Source organism: Danio aesculapii, chromosome 21 (assembly GCF_903798145.1).
Source record: "Danio aesculapii chromosome 21, fDanAes4.1, whole genome shotgun sequence".
NCBI classification, from domain to species: Eukaryota; Metazoa; Chordata; class Actinopteri; order Cypriniformes; family Danionidae; genus Danio; species Danio aesculapii.
Window position 1 is genome coordinate 12,511,055 of NC_079455.1, and position 11,514 is coordinate 12,522,568.

Consider the following 11,514-nt stretch of genomic DNA (forward strand, 5'->3'; position numbering starts at 1 on the left):
CACACACACAGCGACAAACACACCAACAGCACTCCTGATGTTTCCACCAGAGATTTGAGAGTATAACAATATAACGACTGACTTGGTCCAGCAGTGATGTGTATTTTACATGATGCGATGAGTGGTTTACATGTTATATTACCTTTTTACAAGCATTAGTGTTTTTTTTTTTCAGGGGAGAATATGTTAGTTAAAGTTCAGATGTATAAAAACTAATGTTCAGTAGTTTTGTGAACTCTCTTCTGACATGATGTCCTTCCTGCAGGTCAGTCAGCGCTGAGATTTCTGAAAAAATATGGCTCTGACAAACCCTATGTCAATGCCCATGGGACCATGGAAGGTATGGTTATTTAACCCATTTTTTTATTTAGAATGTTTTTTATTGTAAAATATAAATATTTTTTTTGTTAACATAACATAAAAACAATACAAATACAATACAAAACAATATAAATATAGTAAGAATACTTAATGTGGCTATTTATTTTTTTAAATATTATAACCACTGTTGTTTTAGTATCAGGTAACTATTGTAGTTTTAATATTTTAATATTTTAATATTTCATTTTATTTTAAAATGTTAAGTTTTGTTTCCTACTAATTTAAAGACATTTTTATCTTTTAGTTAGCATTTATTTAATTTAATTTAACATTTTTTTCAGTTTTAAGGTTTTCCTTTTAGCTTTAGAATAACCCTGGATATTGTGCACTGTAACATGCACTGCAAAAAAATGTTGGGTTCCACACAATTCCTTCCTGTTGTCAAAACACAAATCGATTAAGGTAACGTAATTATTTTTACAAATTTAAGTGGACTGAACATAAAAATATTAAGTTGTCCCCCCAAAAAAACTTACTTTTGTGTCATTTCAACTAATTTTAAATGAGTAGTTTGAACAAGCAGCAAAAGTAGTTTTTTCAGTGTGCATATAATTATTGGGAATATAAATCGAAAATATTAATTAAAAGCAATACATAATCAAACCTAAATGTAGCATATTAAAATATACGTAATAATAAAAATTGTATTGTTTAATTTTCTTGATGTTTTTATGCACCATATTGATAGTACATTTCTTAAATTGCATTTTGTTTTTTACTATAGTTTAAATGTTTTTTAAATGAAACTTCTGTTAATTCATTTCCTCTTCTCTTGTTTTATATTTTAATCATACTTATTTAATTTAATGTTGTTGTTTTTTTTTATCAGAATCACTGATTTTTAAATACCAGGGTTTATTATTATCTGATTTATTAGTTTTCAATAAATAGAGCTTAAAAAAATAATGATTATGATAAATAATATTATAATATAATCTAAATTTCATGACCAAATAAAAAATATTTTGGCCAGTAAATATCCTCAAGTAAAGTCATCTTCTGTTATACCCAAATATAATTTGTGGTTGCTATATTTGCATAACTTTATTTATCTGTGTGTCTCTGTTTTTCCCCAGATCACCGTTTATGACCAAGAGCATTTCCAGGGCAGGCGTTGTGAATTCACAGCCTGCTGCCAGAACATCATGGAGTTCGGCATGGAGACCGTTCGCTCCCTGAAAGTGGAGTGTGGCGCGTGAGTAACATTATTTGGTTAAATAAATAAATTTTGTCCTTAAGCAGCTAGTTTGCCCAAAAGTGAAAATTTCCTTATTATTTCCTCACAATCAAGTGTAGAACTTTTCTGAATTCTTCTCTTCCGTTGAACACAAAAGATTATATTTTGAAAAATGCTGAAATCTGTAACCATCGACTTCCATAGTATTTGATTTTCCTACTATGGAAGTCGATGGTTACAGGTTTCAGCATTTTTCAAAATATCTTCTTTTGTGTTCAACAGAAAAAACAAACTCATAAAGGTTTGAAACAAAAAACATTTTTCTAAATATCTTCTTGTGCGTTCAATATGTGTTCAATATGTAACCACCTGAGGATGAGGAAATAGTGAATAAATTTAGAATTTTTGGGTGAACTCTTTAAATAGCTTTGAAATAAGTGAAGTAATAAGTAAATGAGTAAATTATGACAGAATATTCTTTATTTTAAGTAAACTATCCCTCAATCTAATGAGCTCACCTCTTGTTTTGGCTGTAGTTGGGTTGGTTTTGAGCACTCCACCTTCAACGGTCAGCAGTTTATCCTGGAGAAGGGAGATTATCCCTGCTGGGAGGCCTGGAGCGGCAGCAACGCCTATCGCATCGAGAGACTCATTTCCTTCCGGCCCATTTATTCTGCTGTGAGTGAAAGCATCTGCAACACACACACACACACACACACACACACACACACACACACACACACACACACACACACACACACACACTATCATCAGGGTTTCACACAGGTTTACATCTGCTTGTCAGAGTTCCTACTGATACACAGCAATGAAAAGGGGCAGAGCTGGAACTATGAGAAAGATAGTGAATATACTGTAAAAATCAGGGTTCTGCACCATTCAGAATCTACTGAGAATGAATTCAGCCTGAAATCTGAATGAATTGAAGCAGAATGAATTTATGAATAAATTAATAATATATATTTTAAGTTTTTTTAGTATTTATCCATAATATTAGACATAGAAACTCTAAAATATTTGTTTAAAAATTAATAAATAATAAGTTACAAAAATGTAAAAATATATAAATAATGATTGCTAAAATTTAAATACAAATATTAATAAGCAATTCTTTTTCATTTATCACACAAGGGGTATATATTTAAAATTGTACAAATATATGTGTAATAAAAATGCTATAAATGATAAAATATAAATTACATTTATGTAAAAACACAATAAAGTTTGTTATTTACATATAGTTTATCATATACATCAACCAATGCAAAATATAATACAAAAATAAAATAATATATAACAATACAAAAATATAATAACATATTTTATTAAATTAAAACATATATATAACTCAATGATTATTGTTCATAATATTATATTATACTATATAATATTTGATATTGATGTTATATTTTATATCTATACAAGGGATATATTTAGAAATAATGTATATATGTCTAAAATACAGCTGCACAGTGGCGCAATGAGTAGCATGTTCACTTCATAGGAAGAAGGTCGCTGGTTCGAGCCTCAGCTGGGTCAGTTGGCGTTTCTGTGTGTAGTTTGCATGTTCTCCCTGTGTTGGCGTGGGTTTCCTCTGGGTACTCCAGTTTCCCCTACAAGTCCAAAAACATGTGTATAGGTGAATTGGGTGGGCTAAATTGTTCGTAGTGTATGTGTGTGAAAGAGTGTGTATGGATGCTTCCCAATGATGGGTTGCGGCCGGAAAAGCATACGCTGTGTAAAACATATGCTAGATAAGTTGGTGGTTCATTCCACTGTGGCGACCCCAGATTAGTAAAGGGATGAAGCCGAAAGAAAATGAATGAATAAATAAATGAATTAATGAATGTCTAAAATATTTCTACAAAATTCAAGTTTGTGTAAAAATACAAATAATTATATATATATATATATATATAAATAAATGATCAGTATTTGAAAATCAATATTTTTGCCCACTATAAATATATTAATAATATTAATTAATTATATATATATAAATACAATTATTATTTTTTTACTTTCTTTATTGTTCACAAGTGGAAATTTATCTTTGGCTTCTTCACCACACAACCACATTAGCGTTCACATTACACACATCCCAGATACATTCAATGTCATCACATAAATAACATTAAAGACTAATTTTAAAAACCTATATATATTTAAAACCCAGTATCTAAAATCCTAATGGCCGTCGGCACAAAGGACATTTGATACACATTTTATCTTTACTTGAGGTTGCTGTTTAATTCTCATTGAATAAATTTCATGTGGTTGTCTTTATCTACAATTGCACTGGCGATTTTGACTACTCGACATAGTTTTTGCTTGTCCTTAATTGACAACAGTCCTTACCATACATGTTAAAACTCACAACACTTTCAACCAAGTTTTTGTATACCATCTCCAGAATATCTTGACTCACACCAAATTGTTGTAACCTCCTAATGAGATATAATCTCTGCATTGCTTTTTTAAAAATGCACTCTACATTTCCAGCAAATGTCAATCCACTATCAATCAATATATACAAATATTAAATATCGACTCTCAATAATTATATTTTAAATATATTAAAAAATATTAATGAATTACATTTTTTAAAGAGGTAGAACTTAAATATATTATAAATATGTATTAAATATTTAGAAAAGCAAAAATAAAAAGGTAATTTATATATATATATATTTATTTAAGTGTATATAAAAAATAAATATTGTCTGAATAGCCTATTTTTCCTTCTTTGAATTTTTATTTTCTAGAGACTGGTGTAAAAGCATGATCCTGTCTATTTCATGTGCAGGTTGATTCATTTCAATTCAAAGTCTTGTCAGACACTAAAATTCAATTATTTAAAAAATTCCAGGACACAAACTGAAAGGGAACTAATTTTGCTCGACAGTGCATTTATCAAGCTGACTGTGTGTCTTCCTTCTGAAACAGATGCACAGTGACTCCCGCATGATGCTTTTCGACTGTGAGAACATGACTGGAAAGCAGTGGGAGGTGTGCAATGACTACCCTTCCCTGCAGGGTATGGGATGGTGCAACAATGAGGTCGGCTCCTTCCAGGTCATGAGTGGCGCGTAAGTATGATTGCCCATATCCATTTTATTTAAGACAAATGAACACAGCAAACGTGCCATTCATGTGTGTTTACACTACTGTCCATCTCTGAGGTGGAATGAATGCATTTGCGCAGCGATATAATTACATTTTCTATAAAGTTCTCTAGTGTTAATGTTTTTATTTGCTAATGTGTGGTCTCGAAAAATATTACCAAATGATTTACATGTAAAAGTAGGCAGAGCTAATAAGCCACACCCACTTTTTATGTAATCATCAGTGGTTCAAAAGTGTTGACCAGCTAAAATGTTAACTTTGACAAAGTCTTTCATAATCTTAAAAACAATTCCAGATTAACTTTGTTTTGCCCTGATTTTGACTGAAACCATGTCATTCTGAAATGCTGGACATTATTAACTAAGTATTTTTACTCACCAGTAAATGATTTACTGATTGAAATGATCTGTTCAGAGTGAATATCCAGTAAATGATTCACTGGTTCAATCAATCTGTTCAGAGCGAGTCTCCAGTAAATGATTCACTGATTGAAATGATCTGTTCAGAGTGAATCTCCAGTAAAGGATTCACTGATTCAATTAATCTGCTCAGAGCGAGTTTCCAGTAAAGGATTCACTGATTTAATTAATCTGTTCAGAGTGAGTCTCCAGTAAATGATTCACTGATTGAAATGATCTGTTCAGAGCGAGTCTCCAGTAAATGATTCACTGATTGAAATGATCTGTTCAGAGCGAGTCTCCAGTAAAGGATTCACTGATTCAATTAATCTGTTCAGAGTGAGTCTCCAGTAAAGGATTCACTGATTCAATTAATCTGCTCAGAGCGTGTTTCCAGTAAAGGATTCACTGATTCAATTAATCTGTTCAGAGTGAGTCTCCAGTAAATGATTTACTGATTGAAATGATCTGTTCAAAGCGAGTCTCCAGTAAATGATTCACTGATTGAAATGATCTGTTGAGAGTGAGTCTTCAGTAAAGAATTCACTGATTCAATTAATCTGTTCAGAGTGAGTTTTATGTAAAAGATTCACTGATTGAAATAATCTGTTCAGAGTGAATCACTTGTAAATGATTCACAGATTAAAATGATCTGCTCAGAGTGAGTCTCCAGTAAAGGATTTACTGATTCAAAACATCTGTTCAGAGTGAATCACCAGTAAATTATTAACTGATTGATCTGCTCAGAGTGAGTCTCTAGTAAAGGATTCACTGGTTCAAATCATCTGTTCAGAGTGAATCACTACTAAATGGTTAACTGATTGAGATGATCTGCTCAGAGTTAGTCTCCAGTAAAGGATTCACTGATTCAAATCATCTGTTCAGAGTGAATCATTGGTAAATTATTAACTGATTGAGAGAATCTGCTAAGAGTGGGTCTCCAGTAAACCATATATGGATTCAAATAATATGTTCAGAGTGAATATCCAGTAAATGATTCACTGATTCAATTAATCTGTTCAGAGCGAGTCTACAGTAAAGAATTCACTTATTCAAATGATTTGTTTGATTCATGGATTCAAATAATATGTTCAGAGTGAATATCCAGTAAATGATTCACTGATTTAATTAATCTGTTCAGAGTGAATCTCAAGTAAAGGATTCGCTGATTCAAATGATCTGTTCAAAGTGAATCTCCATTAAAGGATTCACTGATTCAGATGATCTGTTCAGAGCTAATCTCGAGTATAAGATTTGCTGATTCAAATGTTCTTTTGAGAGTGAATCTCCAGTTAACTATTCACTGATTCAAATGATCTGTTCAAAGTGAGTCTCCAGTAAACCATTCACAGATTCAAATTATATGTTCAAAGTGAATCTCAAGTAAAGTATTCGCTGATTCAAATGATCTGTTGAGAGTTAATGTCCAGTAAACCATTCACTGATTAAAATGATCTGTTCAGAGTAAATCTCCAGTAAAGGATTCACTGATTCAAGTATTTTGTTCAAAGTTAGTGTCCAGTAAATTCATAACTGAATCAATTAATCTGTTCAGAGTGAATATCCAGTAAAAGATTCACTGATTCAAATTATCTGTTCAGAGTGAGTCTCCAGTAAACCACTCAATGATTTAAATGATCTGTTCAAAGTGAATATCCAGTAAATGAGTCACTGATTACAGTGCTTGATTTGTGTACTTTGTCAACCACTGGCATTCTGAGGAAATTTTTGATCTAAAAATGGCTTTGTGTTGCTTCTGATCAACGTGTAAAAAAACAAGCAAGAGTGTTTGGACTCAAGCTGACGTCAGTGTATTCGTCAGCGCATTCGTCAGCGTATCCGCTCCACCATGCTGACCCGCTGTCTCTGTGTTCCTGTTTTTCTCTAGTTTTGTATGCTACCAGTATCCTGGTTACCGTGGTTACCAGTACCTGATGGAGTGCGACTGCCACGGAGGCGAGTACAGGCACTACAGGGAATACGGCTGCCACGCTCAGACCCCTCAGATCCAGTCTATCCGCAGGATCCAGCACTGAGAGGAACCAGCCGAGTCCTTCCACCCTCCCTCCTCCTCCTCCTCCTCCTCCATCCCTCCGTTCCCAGCCATGCCAGATGGTTTTTGTTGACCAGGATGGCAGGCTGGTTTACTGGTGCTACAGCAATGTAACAAGTCCACAGCACTTTTTTACCCACTACACGAGGAAAGAAAGACTAACTATTGACGGCAGGAAAAAGCAGAAGAAGAAGAAGAAGAAGAAGAACAAGTCCTATATGATTACAGCCGAAGGGACGTGGTGCGGTGAGAAGCCGGAGCATTGCTCTTCATTCGTCATGACTTGGTCATCATGATCGTAGCCATTACAGTTTTCATGGTCAGCTTCTGTATGATATTTGATGAATAAAAACATGAGCATAAAAAACTAAAGGAACAAAAAAACTGAATATGAGCCGACTGTGGATCTTTCCTAAAAAACTCTCACGCACATAAAATCATGAGGTGTAATGAATTGCCTAAAATTAAATATGAATTTAAAGCAATAATAATGTGTGAGATATATACATTAACATGTTTTGTGCTGATTATATCGACACCTCTAGTTACTATCTACTATAAACTATATACTACGTAGGCCTCAGTAGTAATGCTATGAAAAGAATTCACTTACAGACTGTAAAATATAAAATTAGGACTCACCGAGTGTCAAATGGGTGTAAAATTGTTGTTGGTGAGCATATGAAACATTGTTAGATAGTAATTTTTATATTAAGTAGCGACAAAAAAATTAAATTAAATAAAATTTCAGTATATGAGACGCATTCAAAGGCAGTAACTTGCTTTACACATTGCTTGGGAATGTTATATGGCTTGGTGCAATCCCAATCAGGGTATCTTCCATCCATTCCATATTCGTTTTCAAACAAAAAAAAGGAAAACTAAAAACATGAGATTTTGGCTTGATTTTCGTTTTTTGTTTTAGGGTAGGAAAACAGATAAACAACTTTAAAATTTGTTATACACATGTAGGCGGTGCTGAAACGTCCATTTTCCTTTGATTGGCCAACCAAATCTGAGCTCGTGACATCACCCTCAAAATAATAGTCCTCTGCGAATGAGCACCCAGGCTTTTAATTATTATTGTTTAGTTATATATATAAACTAAGCTTACATATTCTACCATTTGATCAGTTAGCAGGTTTACATTCATTGCGTATGCATAAATTAAATAAAAACGTAAGTTAGCAGTATTATTACACATTTGTCATTACAATAAGGTCATAGTTTACTGCCAAATGTGTTGCTGCTTTGCACCTGATGGTGAGCAAAGATAGCCATTTCCGAGCAGAACCTCTTTTGCATTATTGCTTCCAAGCAAGGCCTATATTATAATAATAGTAGTAATATAAAGGTACTAAGCCGAAATGAAAATGAATGAATGAATGAATGAATGAATGAATGAATGAATGAATGAATGAATGAATAATAACCTCCTAGGGGTTGAGTGTCCACATACTGTACGTGGACAGCACATTTTAGCTCTTAAGTGGCTATTTAAAATACTTTGAATGTTTTATATTTTGATATAGACATACAGTGTCATTCTGCAACTGTTTTGCAGCATATGAAATGTCCCAAACACAATTTTATCTGTCCAAAATGGGGGTAAAATGTTGTTTTTACTCTCTGATAGTCAAAGCAAGCTCAAAAAAAAATTCTATGTTATATATGCATTTAAAAAGTTCAGGAAAAAAGTGTTTTATGTAAATTCGGACCCCGAGTCCACATATATGGACATCACATGAAAAGATGATACTTAGATTTTTATTGTAATTAGGTTCCAATAATCCCAAATAGCAAAGAGAAATAAAAAATGCATGTAAAAAACACCTTGGGCCTTAAGAGGATAATAATAATAATAATAATAATAATAATAATAATAATAATAATAAGCCTATAGTTCGCCGCAAAACTTGCTGCTGTGCACCTGATGCTGAGCAAAGAGTCCATTTCCGAGCAGTACCTGCAGTTTGCATGATTGTTTCAGAGCTACTGTAGGCCTTAATAATAATAATAATAATAATAATAATAATAATAATAATAATAATAATAATAATAGGGAAATGCAGTGGCGCAGTAGTTAGTGCTGTCGCCTCACAGCAAGAAGGTCGCTGGTTCAAGCCTCGGCTGAGTCAGTTGGCGTTTCTGTGTGGAGTTTGGATGTTCTCCCTGCATTCGAGTGGGTTTCCTCTGGGTGCTCCAGTTTCCCCCACAGTCCAAAGACATGTGGTACAGGTTAATTGGGTGGGCTAAATTGTCCGTAGTGTATGTATGTGTCTGTGAATAAGTGAGTATGTGTTTCCCAGTGATGGGTTGCAGCTGGAAAAAAACAAATGCTGGATGAGTTGGCGGTTCATTCCGCTGTGGCGACTCCAGATTAATAAAGGGACTAAGCTGAAAAGAAAATGAATGAATGAATGAATGAATGATAAGAAGAAGAAGAAGAAGAAGAAGAGGAGGAAGAAGAAGAAGAAGAAGAACAGGCTATAATAATAATTTATATTGTTTATTGTTTACAAAGTGTTTTTTTTTTATTGTTTAGTGTTTTTTAATAGTTGTTTGCAGGACCAAAACAAGAACACATTGAGCCCTGGGGCTATAACAAAGGGTACCATTTGTTTTTATTTTACTTCCTCCTATTTTAATTTTATATATAGGACTATTATTTTGATTGGTTGGTCAATCAAAGGCCAATCAAAGGAAAATGGGCGTTTCAGCACCGCCTACATGTGTATATTCATTCATTTTCTTTTCGGCTTAGTCCCTTTATTAATCTGGGGTCGCCACAGCAGAATGAACCACCAACTTATCCAGCACATGTTTTACGCAGTGGATGCCCTTCCAGCTGCAACCCATCTCGGGGAAACATCCACACGCACTCATTCACACCGATACACTATGGACAATTTAGCCTTCCCAATTCACCTGTACCACATGTCTTTGGACTGTGGGGGAAACTGGAGCACCTGGAGGAAACCCACACGAACGCAGGGAGAACATGCAAACTCCACAAAGAAACACCAACTGACCCAGCCGAGGCTCAAACCAGTGACCTTCTTGCTGTGAGGCGACAGCACTACCTACTGCGCCACTGCATCGCCTACATGAGTATAATGAATTTTAAAGTTGTTTATCTGGTATCCTACCCTAAACCAAAAAAATAAAATCGAGCCAAAATTTCATGTTTTTTTTTTTTTTGTTTTAACTGGAATTCTTTTACTAATGTTATATTTAAATTTGTATCATTTGATAAATACTACTACTACTACTACTACTACTACTACTACTACTACTACTACTAATAATAATAATAATAATAATAATAATAATAATAATAATTGCAGCTGGACGTGTTTCCTCAATATGTTCTTCTTGATTTTTATTGAAAAATTTTCCAATAAGATTCTAAAATTTAATCATATCAAGTAAAGTGGACAGGGGATAACAAGTTTATAATGTTCACGTTAATGTTAATAAATTATTAAATTATAAAGCCACGTAGCCTAATCTAGTTTTATTTAGAATTTAAATATATTTATATAAACATGTAATCTGATAAAGACAGCGCTGTGTTCAGTTGATGAGAGCAGCTCATAGCCACAGTGTTTCCACTGTGTTGAATTCAAAGCAACCGATCCACATCAACTTAATTTTAGCATATTCACATTTGAAAATAATATAGCCAACATTTTTCAAACTTTTTCTTTCAGTTTTATGCCAAGATAAAAACTATAATTTATTAAAATTATTATTCAGCATGTGTTACACAGCAGAGAACATTCCAGCCAAACCCTAACACTAGGGAAACACAGATACTTTTGCATTCACACACAATAAGTTTATCCAATTCACCTATACCACATGTCTTTGGACTGTGGGGGAAACCGAAGCACCTGGAAAAAACCCACACCAACAAGGGGAGAACATACAAACTCCACACAGAAATGCCAACTGAACCAGCCGGGATATGTACCAGCGACCTTCTTGCTGTGAGGCGACAGTGCCACACACTGTGCCACCATGTAGTCTATTATTATTAGTAGTAGTAGTGTTAATAAATACAAATTTTTCTGCTCCATAGTAAATAGTTATGAATACATTTTTATGATTTAATAAATACTACTACTACTAATAATAATAATAATTGCAGCTGGACAAGTTTCCTAAATATGTTCTGCTTGATTTTTATTGAAATATTTTTCCAATAAGATACTAAATTTTATCATGTCAAGTGGACAAGGGATAACACATTTATAATGTTCACAAATTTAACATTAATAAAATATATAATTATAAAGCCAAGCAGCCTAATAAATTTTATTTACAATTAAATATATTTACATATATTTATCAATAAT

At 33.3% G+C, this 11,514-nt stretch overlaps 1 protein-coding gene across 1 annotated transcript; it reads left to right on the top strand.

Moving 5' to 3' along the window:
* The first annotated feature begins 230 nt into the window (after positions 1-230).
* On the top strand, positions 231-7,136 carry cryba1b (crystallin, beta A1b). Its single transcript, XM_056446573.1, has 5 exons — positions 231-340; positions 1,458-1,576; positions 2,095-2,236; positions 4,523-4,665; positions 6,989-7,136. The coding sequence occupies exons 1-5, from the start codon at positions 296-298 to the stop codon at positions 7,134-7,136; spliced, it is 597 nt and encodes a 198-aa protein (XP_056302548.1). The 5' UTR covers positions 231-295.
* The last annotated feature ends 4,378 nt before the right edge of the window (positions 7,137-11,514 follow it).